Consider the following 12,528-nt stretch of genomic DNA (forward strand, 5'->3'; position numbering starts at 1 on the left):
TATCAATTTAAAATTCTTTGTTAATCTATTAGTTTCACAAGTGTTTTCTTCTTTTTAGTTTTTCCTTTTATATTGAAATTTTTTACTTGGTTGAAATTTATTTTGAGGTGAGAGGTGAAATAGAGATCCAGCTTTATTCCCCCCCAGATGGTTAGCTAGTTATCCCAATATGATTTATTGAATAATCTACCAGGAGTCTGAAATACCTTTTATCATATCCTAAATTTCTATATACATATTTCTTCTGGACTCTATCGTCCTTGATCTTCTATTTTTTACCATATGTTTAATTATTGCAACATGACAAAGTTTTAATAGTGAGCAGAGCTAGTTACCTGTCATCACTATTGTTTTTCATATCCCCTTCACAGCTGCTCTTGCCTGTTAAAATTTTTTTTTAAAGTTGGATTTTAGAATAATGTTCTAAAATTCCCCTCCTCTCTCCAAACCCTATTGTACTCTATTTTACTGAATTTACAGATTGACATAGGGAGAAACCACATTTTGACAATATTAACTTTCCACATATAGTGCATTTTAAAAATGTCTTCTATGACTCTCAGTAGGGATTTTTTTTTCCATTATATTTGATTATTGCTGGCATATAGAAAAGCTTTGGGATTCTATGTATTAGTTTATTATGACTGTTTTAACAGTTAGACAAATTAGGTGGCTTAAAAAAACAGAAATATATTGTCTCCCAGTCCTAGAGGCTAGAAGCCCGAAATCAAGGTGTCACAGAGCCATACTCTCTCAAGGGATCTAAGGGAGAATCTATTCCATGCCTTCTCTTAGCTTCTGGTGTCGCCTTGGTATCCCTTGGCTTGCAGTTGCATAATTCCAATCTCTGCCTATGTTGTCATATGACCTTCTCCCTGTGTCTTCACATTATCTTATTAGGATGTCGGTCATATTAGATGAAGTATGACTTCATCTTACCTGATATCTGCAAGGACGCTTTTTTCAAATAAGGTCATATTCTGAGGTACTGGGTGTTACGATTTCAACATCTCTCTTGAGGGACACAATTCAACCCACAACAGTTCTATATACTCAATTTGCGGCTACCTACTTTAATTTCGTCATTGCTTGCATTTTAAGAATGAATCACTTGTGTTTTCTTTATATATATCTTATCAACTGCATATGAAAACGATGCCTCTTTTCCAATATTTATTTCTCATTTTATTCTTTTATCTAATCTCATTGACTAGTACTTTATCCTATAGCCAACAGGTATTCATCTTTAAAACTTTTGCTTCACCGTTTTTAAAATTTGAATTTGATTACTACTGAAATAAAACATTTAAAAAAACTATCCATTTAGCGTTCTCTTTTTTGATCTGTCTTTCTATGCTTTGTCTATTTTTGAAACTGGGATTTTTTTTTTTTTTTACTAATTTGAGAGAGCTCTTCGTGCATTAAAAGTCTTAACCTTTGTGACATATATGCACCTTGTCTACTATCCAGCAGTCAACAGAAAGCACAAAAGTTGCAGATCTACTGTAACATAAATCAATTATACCATTCTGTGCAACAGTCCCACACATGAACAAATTAGAGCAGTAAGATGAATAGTGGAGTGCAATGTAGATTTTTATGAAGCACTCTTGAAAATTTCGAGTACACTAATACTTATAACTTGTTTCATAGTGCACCTTTCTAAACCATTCAATTTCTTTCCAGCTAAAGCACTCAAAAGAGTCTCAAGGACTAAATTATCTATTAACCCTTTAATGCCAAATGCTTACCAGCTGTTGCTCACATACATGTCAAGTTTACACTGACACTTAAAGACCCTAACCCGCCATTAAAGAAAGGATTAATCTGTCCTTGGTTTATCTAAATGACCAAATAATAAGACTTAAGTGATAACCAGCTGTAGGATATGTCCTTATTAAATTTGATAGGATTTTTTAAAAGCCAAGTAACGTAATGAAGTTTGCAAAGTAATTTAGATTAACCAGGTTTGACTGCTCAATTTGGAAGTGATTCAGCGCACAGGTATAGACATAGAGACAATTTTTAAATATTAGGCTTTGAATGTTCCTGACCAGAAAGTCAAGAAATGTTAAATGAACATTACAGTACACTGTTTAAACCAGCTCTCATTACTCATAAACATACTTACAGTGGTGTGCTTTCCCCCCTGCACACAAGTTCCGTAATTCAACCCTTCCTCCCCAAGGAACTGTTTAGGCGACTTACCCACCTGGTACAAAATAGGATAAAGGAAGGACAACCTAGTTCTTGAGATGTTAATACTCCTCCACAATGTAAATGTCCCAAAAGCCCAATCTGAAAGCTCCTGTCCAGGACTTTGGGTAGTACTCTGATTGACTAGGACTGAATCCCCATTAGCCAAAAATGTCCAAGCGAAAATGCTAGAACTTGGGGATGCTCTTAATGGCATTAAACCCACCCTGGATTTGGTCCCTTTACTCATTCCACATGTTATGTTTCTATTTCTTTATCCTATGCACATTCTTACTTACTTAGAAATGATATGCCCTTTGCTGTACAGAAAACTATGGAAAAATTAAGCTTACTACTTGATTCTGTCACTTGTGTTTTTATATTGCTTATTTACTCTATGGAAGCCATTGTATTAGTCTATGTAACGACTAATGGCACCTAGCAAATGATAAATGATTATACTTTACCATGACAGTACCTACAATGTGTATAACTTTGCACACATTCACTGACACAACTGCTCTGAGACCTAAGAAGTTGATATATCTATGTGTGTGTATATATGAGAGAATTTTTATAAATAGAATTATTTTATATTATTGTATTAGGATAGTGTTTTTCACAACCCAATAGCAGGTGGTCATGATCACTATTAAAAAATGAAACAGTAGAAAACATCTGAGGAATTGTTTATATTAAGGATACTTACTGTTTTATGTACATATAGACCCACATATGTATGTACTGAGTCACAATGGAAAAGGTGTTTTAGTGTGGTTTGTGGTCAAAACAGTTTGAAAAGCTGTGAGTTGTGTTTGTGACGTGATGAAATCCTCATAGCATCTTTCTCTCACTCCAGAGTTTACAGATGTTCTTGCTTTTCACTTAGTCTACAAATGTTTATTGAGCAACTGCTATATGTTGGTTGGCAATCAGGTGTTGGCAGCAGGGAGAAAAAGGCAACATTACTTTTGGGAATTTCTATCTATTGCTACAAGATGTAAGGTTTTAAATAAAAAGCTTAGAAACAAGTTAATGCTGAATCACTTACAACTGTTCATAATTTAATGTGACTGTTGGCCATGAAAACAAGTGCATGTGTCAAAAATTCCCAGGAATAAGCCTTCACAGAATGTTAAGTTTCTTGCTGCTTCTCATCAGTTCCTAAAGAAAGATCCAGTATCAAATCTATAGTTGAGACAGGCATTCTCTAAAAATGTATTTCTTTTCACCTACCTTGCTGATTATTTTTCTTAGGCTTTTTGGCAAGAAAATCATTTTTTTCCAGCAAGCAACATTCAGGTCCTGGCTGCAAAACTTCCCCTTCAGTATGATTTTTCTCTTATTTTTAGATACAAATTCCTCCCTTCTTTCCTCCCTCCCTCTCTCCCTCTCTCCCTCTCTCCTTCCTTCCTTCCTTTTTGATAGTATGTTCTCTTCAAGCTTTAATTGGCCAGGAAATAATTTGCAATGAATATATACAACATTTATGAATTTGGCAAAAGGTTGAAATAAGATGTTTTACATTTTAAAAAATTGTCAAATACATTCCTTAAATGATATTCTATTTGGAAAACCAAATATACTTTCCCCCTCCCCCCAAAATCAACCTGTTTTGGTACTCATAATACCATTCACAAAATAAAGAGTTTCAATTCTCCTCGTACTCAAATCTCTAATATTGAACCTTAGTGTGAAATTTTACATTGTAATTATAGTTTTTATTTCCTTACTCTTCTCCCCTCGCCTCAAATACTTTTAAAATAGCATGAGTATATTTTAGGATAATGACATTTCAATTTAGAAATGTTTCTGATATATTGTTCTGAGGAAATAATTTTCTGCATGTATAAAGGTTTTATTTTATGAATTATACATTCTGTGCTTTAAAACAAAAGACTAGCCTTTAGAAATAACATTAGGAAAGAATAGTAGTATTTTTCTCTTCTTTAATCTTTCTGATATATTCAATAAATGTTTTGGTTTCTAGTTATCATTTGCAACCTCCAAAATCAGACCAGTCACACTATTAAGTATGTATTTTAGAGCAGCAAAATTTCAAGTTTTATTATTTTTTCAATTATGAGTTTTAAAGTTTAAATGCTATTATTACTATTTTGGTTCATTAGCTCACTGCTCATGTTAGGCTGGTGATATAAGGCTCACACACATTTTCTAGAAATAGAAGTAAACTGAATCAGTTGTCATATATTTTTAGAAAAAAAACTCAAATGATTAGGTAATGGGTTTATAATTGTACTGGAAAAAAATATCTTGTGATAAAGTGATACTCTTTTCCAGTCAATCAAAGTAATCCAGGTTTGGCTACAGCCAGTTTATGTTGGAGCTGGATTGTATCTTGCCAACTCTTTAGTGATGTCACGTTAGCAGCCTGGAATCGGTCACAGTGGTAGTATTTATACTACAGAAATCAGCAAAAGTTACAAATCAGAGGTTCCTTTCCCATCTTGAAGAGCCATTAAACATTTCCCAGCACACCAGTGGCAATAGCCATTATTCCTTTAAAATACAATTCAATTCTTTACTGTTCAAAAGACTCTTATTTGAAGATTTAAATGGTTTGTGTTTTCTTTATAAATCTGTCTTTCTGGAAAAGAATTCAAATGTTTCCCATCAGTTTAGAGTAATGGAAATGTTAGATTTTCACTGTGAAGGGATAAATATGTGAGGTCTTATCCATAGAGAGGTTCTTTCTTTCTTATCAGGGAATTGTGCCCTATTCAGAATAAACTGCTCAAAATTTTTATCTAAAAAAAAGTAAAATGGTATCATATTTTCAACTCAAACCATGCTTAAGAACCAAAACATTTAGACTTCAAATAGAATCTGACATATTAATTCTGTCAAAAACGTCTATGATTTAATAAAAGGTTAATAGAAATATTTTGTAAAAAAGTATGAAATAAACAATTTTATTAGACGAATTCATTTATTTGACACATTAAATTAGGCAAAGAAAAAGATATGCAACTTGCATAAAAAGAATCACATTCTCATACTACTTGAACACACATAGCAGTGGTCAAAAGTAATGAATTGTGGAATGAATCCCAAGATTAATTCAAAACACCATGTACAGAAAAACTTCAGGCTTCTAACTTCACTGAATCCAGTACTAAACGTGCTTCCTTATATTCCTCAGCTTCTTCCAACTCTTTTTCACTCTCCTGAAATAAAGTATAATAAAAGGGTAGGTTTATCTTTCTCAAACTTCAGTGCTTTGCTATTTACTCAAATAATAAAAGCCACCAATGTAAAAACCTAAAAAAATAAAAGAAAAAGGATCCCAAGCCTCATCTAAATATAATGTGATTCCACAGATTTTCCACAGTTACGTTCTTTCTTTTCAGGAAAGGGAAGAAATAGTTTGGTTTGGTTTCACTGTATTCTCATAAGTGAAAAACATGGTCATCTAAAGCTACTGACATTAAGTAATTAAGTATAAACCAGAAAAAATTTTTAAAATTTATTCTTATTTTGTCAACATATCACCATACAAAGACAGTATTATTTCTTATTAATCATGGGCTAAAAGTAAAACAATGATGAGTTATTAATGCGTTGCATATATGATAAAATTTAGACCAAAATAATCCTCCAGTTACTCACAATGACAAAGAAGACGATTGGTGTCATACCAGAGTTAAACACAATCTTTGATTAGAAAAGTGAACTGCCTGCTTGTTAATGAGTATTACATACCCTACTATAATGAAATAAAACACTAACATCTTTTCTGATGTTTAAAGATTGAGTTTTTCCTTGATACTTTATACATAAAACTTTTACTAAAATATTACAATGGTAATAGATAAATGAAATAATATCTAAGTTATTACGCATAGGAAATTTTGTTTGATTTTTAATAAATCAATAAAGCTATGGTAATCAATTCATGTCAGCTCAATCAATAAAAGATGGAGACATACAAGTAGTTACAGAGCAGAGGGAATAAAGGGTATTTTATTTAATGAAAACTTAAAGCAAAAGGACTAAATTTGTTTAACTCAGGTTGTAGGTAAGAATTTCTTAAACCTCTACATTACACCTAAATATGTCTTTGTTCTCTGTCAGTAAATATAAGCCATTTGAGGGTAGAGATATTGTTGAGTACATCCTCAGACACAAATACATCATCCGAAGACAGTATTATTTTTTTCAAGCAATTTCTATTACTTTCACAGCTACTAGATTCATGAGAGAAAAAAACATTTAAATTGTCAGGAAATATAAATGGTGCTTCCGTCTCAGATAGTATTTTAATAGAATAATTATTTCCTACTTTCATCTATCTTTTATTTCAAAGTCATAGCTTCATTTTTGGCTGTTAAGAAAATTTATCCTGCCTTTAAAAGGTTCCTATAAATAAACATGAAGTTCTGTGTCAAAATTCAAGTAAAATGTGAACATTTCTCTCTTCCTTTCTACAGATTTAGTCCTAATACTATTTTGGGAAAATAAATCTCATTCTCTTTCAAAGAATACATATAACCATCCTAAAAAAGTCTTACGTTATTTTTGTTATATAGGGAACAACTATGAGTTAGGAGACACCTGTGTAGCTAGTAATTAATATTCGCTCAAGAAATATAAATATAAAATGAGATTAGTAAATGTTAGAATTCATCAAATTATCATCAACAATAACAACTGTCTTATACATAGGGTGCCAAAAAAATCTACAAACATTTTAAGAAAGGAAAAACACTGTATTAAATTTGTAATACTCAATACGTTCCAATAACATAAGATGAATACAAGTCATGTTTATACATTTTTTTTGGCACCCCTGGTATATAGTATTATGCTTTTATGTCTATTAGGAAAGAAATTAGATTTAATTATTCTAGAATTCTTTATAAAATGACTCTCTCACCGTATCACAAGGCACTTAAATAGCAAGTATGATAACAGTATTATCCAGCTCCAAGTTAATGAGGACTGCCTATATTACCAGGATGTTTTTTCCTTTCCAAATTTAGGTTTGAATCTGAAAAAATTCCAGATCCTTTTTATAATGGTCCAAATTCATATGAAACATTTAGAACTTTTAAAATTCAATCTACTCTTCTTTAATATGTCAAAAAGATCTTTATGTATGAAAACCAAATAATTCAAGATATTGCTGGACAATATTAGTATTATGAATACCTACCATGTTAACTCAAATATATTTAATTAAGTTTAAATAAATAGAATAAATATACTAAACATAGTACTTTTACTGGAGGCATAATTTAAACTCCCTTATTATTATTTAAAAATACAATGCTACACAGAGTAAGTGAACAAAATCTGTCACCAACTAGTTTTCAGTGTTAAATATTTAAAAATTTTGCCTTCTATATATCAGATTGAAAAAATTTTAAACATAAGACAGAGAAGTCTTTACTTACTAGTATCTGCAGAAGATCAGTATATGCAGCTTCCAACCTGCGCTGGCAATCTGGGATCATCATCCGGGACTCTTGCAGGATCTCTGCCTACAATGAGAATCTCTGTGAGATACGTGGAGATGGCACAACTTAATGTGTTTGGTTTATACCTCTGTAAATATCTACAGTGAGTTAGAGGAATCAGAAAAAAATTACCGTTATGTAAAATGGTTCAATATTTTAATTTAAACTGTGTTTATTAGAAGTTAGAAAGAATGACTAGCATACAGTAAAATACACAAAGTACAACTTTTAGATCCAAACCTTTTGGTAATCATCTTCTTGTGCTAAGTGAAAATTAACTGGAAAAGCTTTCCATAGAGCATTTATTTAAAAAGGCTATTTAAAATATACTATTTCTCCTGCTGTCACAAAGCACCTTTATCCAAAATGGGATCAGCTGGTTATATAAATATCTCCTGCATCTTTTGAGTAATAAAGAAAAACAGGGTTCAGATAATATCACATGGAGATAATTACTGCATGAAAAAAGTTATTGAGTTATTGATCACATCGTGTGCACACTGCAGGAGGTTCTCACTGAAAGACAGAGGTAAAGAAAAATGAAAAGCAAAGACCAGCAGGTTCATATTTTTGATGCTTATCATGCATAAAAAGTTATTACTTATCCTTGTGCTTCATTTTAGGAGAGAGATTATTCTCCCCATGCAGTTTGAGCCAAATTACCGACCTGGCACCCCTCTGAATCTGAACTTCTGCCTATTCCTCCTGAAGACAGACACTACAGAATTAAACACAGGAATATTTATTCTGGAGGATATTTCTGGACTTAAAATCATTCCAAACTGGACTGTAACATATTAAATCATAAAAGAAGAAAAAAAATCAAATCAATAACTAGGTAACACAATCGAAAAGAGGGTAAATAAGTCAGTTTCAGACGTTGGACCTCAAATTTAAGTCTTTTTCCTAAGGTAAGTAGGAAGCTGTATTTCCTTAAACTATTCTCAGAAAGAGACACAGAGATCACTTATTTTCAAAAACTCATGTTTGGTCAAATACCTTTGGTTAAATGAGTACAAAATCTGAACTTTTACTAAGAATCTTTACTACCTAGCTTATATAAAATGCAAAAAAAATTAATGGTAATCATACTGTATTTTAACAAAAACTTTACTAAGTACCAGTACCTTCTTCCTTTCCCCATTTTGTCATAGCTCACACTGTAAACAATATCAGAATTATAATATACAAGGATGCTCCCTATTCACATTTTCTCAGGTGAAAATCTATTGTTGAACTTGTAATTCTTTTACTATATGGCACAGGTTAAAAATTTCAAACATAGGATCATAACTTTACTTCACAGCTAACTATACTATGCCTAGATATTTAATCACTGCCACTAAATTAATGTTGTATATCTAGTTAATTTGAATTCTTGTGAAAAATAAGTGACAGGCACATTTCATTGCATAAGCAGATGATATTTCCTCCCCTACGGACTTTCCTTAAGAATAGCTTATAGGAATTAAACAAGATAAAATAAACATAAAGAATTAGGTCAAATATATGATAAGCCAAAATGTATACTTGTAAACTTTTTGGAAAGCTTTAGTGTTGTCACTGAAATAAACTTTAAACAATGCTATCCAAAATAACTTCTATTCATTATTATTGTATCCATTATTACAGCAAGAATCCTCAATTAGTCTATCAAAATGGGACTCTGACCTACGTGGGGCCAAACTTAAGTCTCTCCGGTACACTAGGCCCCAATTCATTCAATAAGCTTACTATATATGCAAGATGCCAGGTATAGGGGATACAAAGATGAGAAAGGGAAGGTCTCTATTCTCCAATCTAGTATAGAAGCATGAATGTAAAAATAAACATCTGACACCACTTCTACAAGATCATGCCACAGGAAGCCAAAGGCATACAGTACAGTGATGACCATGATTTGGAATCCATAAAGCACATCTCTATCAAGGCTATAAATCACATACTTTACCTTGTAACAATGAATTACAACTGTCAGGAATAATTTTAAAAGACAGTATATAAGGTGTGATTATATAGTAAAGATACCCCTCAAAATTCCTTTACTGCCCTAAATGAGTATTATCTTTCAAAGTGTTCCCTTTGGAAGGGAGTCACTCAAATGAATGGTGCCTCTGTTTAAAATTTCTGAATAAACTGCCAGTTTATTTTAAGGCTGACTATATGTAACAAGACTGAGGATCTTGGCACAGAGTGGGAGGTACAAGGAACCTTAGGGGAACACAACAGGATGCAGTCCTACTAATGTCTTACTGTTTTTAAAAGAAGTTACCATTTTGGGGGGGAAGTTATTCAGGTAAAATTGAAGTTATAGGAGGCTTAGCAAGGCTAAGATTATAACAATGAATAAACTATTGAACTAAAATCTGATCAAATTCTTTAAAAATCAAACACATAAAAATTGGAAAGGAAAAGCCCTAATTGGCAGATCTTGATTGTTTTTCAGAAAGAAGAGTTCTGTGAAATAATCTGGCCCATGCCAAGTTCTTTTGCTATTGCTTGATTGGTATAAAGCTTCCAGCCTCTTTAATGAACCAGATCATTCACCCAGGCTGGCTATAGCTACAATCATCTATAGACACTGTAATGTTGGATATTGGCTACTTCTGGAACCAATAGTAACTGCATTAGTTTGCCAAACTGAGCACTAGAGAAGTCTAGAGATTACTGGAACAACAGTTAAGTCTTTCCTTTTACACAGTGGTAAAATGGTAATGTGACTGAATATTGCACAATGTACACATACGTCATTAGGTTGCACACAAATATGTAAAATTTTAAACTGTCAACTATACCTCAGTAAAGATACTCTGACTGAGAAAGAGATGCAGACTCACAGAATCAAAAGGGGACACAAGTGGTCATCTAAGCCAGTCTCATTTCACAAATGAAAAAAAGTTGAGTCCTAGAGTGATTAGCTAATTGATAGGATCTGAGTTACAGCCTGTGCCTTGGATTTCAACTCTAGCACATGAATTAGTGGTAGTGATAGCCAGTCTCCAAGATGGCCCTTAATACTCCTCACTTCCTGGAATTCCTGCCCTTGTGTAGTCACTTTCCACATAGAATTTGGGTTGGCCCTGTGTGACCAATGCAATGTAGTGAAGGTAAGATTCTGGGACTTAAGACCTGGGTCTAGTTCTTAAGAAGACTTGCAGCTTCCACATGGGCTTATTGAAATGCTCACTTTGGGGAAACCCTTCTCTCAAATAAGTAGAGAGATAGAGGGATAAAAAAAGATGAAGAAGAAAGAAATTCATCAGACCTATGTTTGTGGTTATTGCTGAATGGTTAAGGATATAAGAAGAATCCCACGAGACAAAAATAACCTGGGCCCCTAAACCCTAACATAGCAATAATTACTTTAAATATAAATGGTTTAAGTTCACCAGTAAAAGACAGACATTCACAGATTGGGCCCAACTTTTTTGCCATTTATAAGAAACTCATTTCAAACATAACAAAATAGCCAGATGAAAAATAAAAGTATAGAAAAAGATATATCATACAAACATAAAAAAAGGAGTGGCTCTATTAATATTGGATAATTGGATAGACTTCAGAGCAAAAAACTTATTAGGGACAAAGAGGGATGTTACATAATGATAAAATGATCTAGCCACCAAGAAAACATAGTGATCCTAAATGTATATGCACTAAATAAGACAGTTTCAAAAATACATAAAACAAAAATTGATAAAGCTAAAAAGAGAGACAGACAAATCCACAAATATATTTGGGGATTTCAATACCCTCTTCTTAGCAACTGATAGAAGTACTAGACAAAAAAATCAGCAAATATGTAAAAGAATTGAACATCACCATCTACCAACCAACAAGATCTAACTGACATTTATAGAACAGTCTACTGAAGAAAGGAAGAAAATACAAATACTTCTCAAGCACCCACAAAACATTCACAGCAGTATACCGTATACTGGCTCAGAAAACAACAAAAACAAAACAAAAATAACAGAAGGACAACAGGAAAATCTTAAAACTCTTAGAAATTAAAGAACCTATTTCTAAATGACCCATGGGTTAACAAGTAAGTCTCAGAGTTAAGAGAAATATACAGATACATGAAAATGAAAATATAACACATCAAATTTTGCAGTATTCAGCTAAAGCAGTGCTGAGAGGGACATTTATAATACTAAAAATACTACATTAGAAATGAAGATCACAAATTAAAAATCTAAGTTCTTAGTTTAGGAACCTAGAAAAAGAGGAGCAAAATAAACCAAAAGCAAGCAGAAGGAAAGAAACAATAAAAATAAGACCAGAAACCAACGAAATTAAAAACAGGAAAATAGAGAAAAATCAAAAAGCTCATTTTTTGCAAAAACAAAAAAGGTAAACTTTTGCAAGACTGACAAAGATAAAGTCACAAGACACAAATCACCAATATCATTAACAAAATAGAGGACACCACTACAAATCTTGCAACTATTAAAAGAATAAAAAAGAAGTACTATGAACAATTGTATAATATTGTTCATAATGCTCATGAATTCAACAACTTAGAAGACATGGACAAAGTCCTCGAAAACTACAAACCACTAAAACTCAACTGATAACCTAAATAGTTCTATATCATTAAAGAAGTTGAATTTGTAATTAAAAAGTTCCTGAAAAAGAACTCTCTGAACCCAACTTTATCAAATATTTAAAGAAGAATTATAATAACATCAATTTTATACAAATCCTTCAAGAAGAGTAGGGAACATTTCCAACTCATTTTATGAGACGAGTATTGACCTGGTACCCAAACCAGGCAAAGACAGTATAAAAAAAGAAAACTGCAGATAATTATCTCCTATAAACTTAGACGCAAAAATCCTCAACAAAA

At 32.3% G+C, this 12,528-nt stretch overlaps 1 protein-coding gene across 1 annotated transcript in view; it reads right to left on the minus strand.

The window, feature by feature from the left end:
* Positions 1 to 5,109: 5,109 nt before the first annotated feature.
* TBCA (tubulin folding cofactor A) overlaps positions 5,110 to 12,528 on the minus strand; it is a 65,850-nt gene continuing 58,431 nt past the window's right edge. The window contains exons 3-4 of the mRNA XM_033109788.1: positions 7,614 to 7,700; positions 5,110 to 5,384 (exon numbers count right to left, since the gene is read on the minus strand). Coding sequence (XP_032965679.1) covers positions 5,304 to 5,384; positions 7,614 to 7,700 — 168 coding nt within the window. The 3' untranslated portion in view covers positions 5,110 to 5,303. The remainder of the gene's footprint in view (positions 5,385 to 7,613; positions 7,701 to 12,528) is intronic.

Source organism: Rhinolophus ferrumequinum, chromosome 7 (genome assembly GCF_004115265.2).
Source record: "Rhinolophus ferrumequinum isolate MPI-CBG mRhiFer1 chromosome 7, mRhiFer1_v1.p, whole genome shotgun sequence".
Taxonomy (NCBI): Eukaryota; Metazoa; Chordata; class Mammalia; order Chiroptera; family Rhinolophidae; genus Rhinolophus; species Rhinolophus ferrumequinum.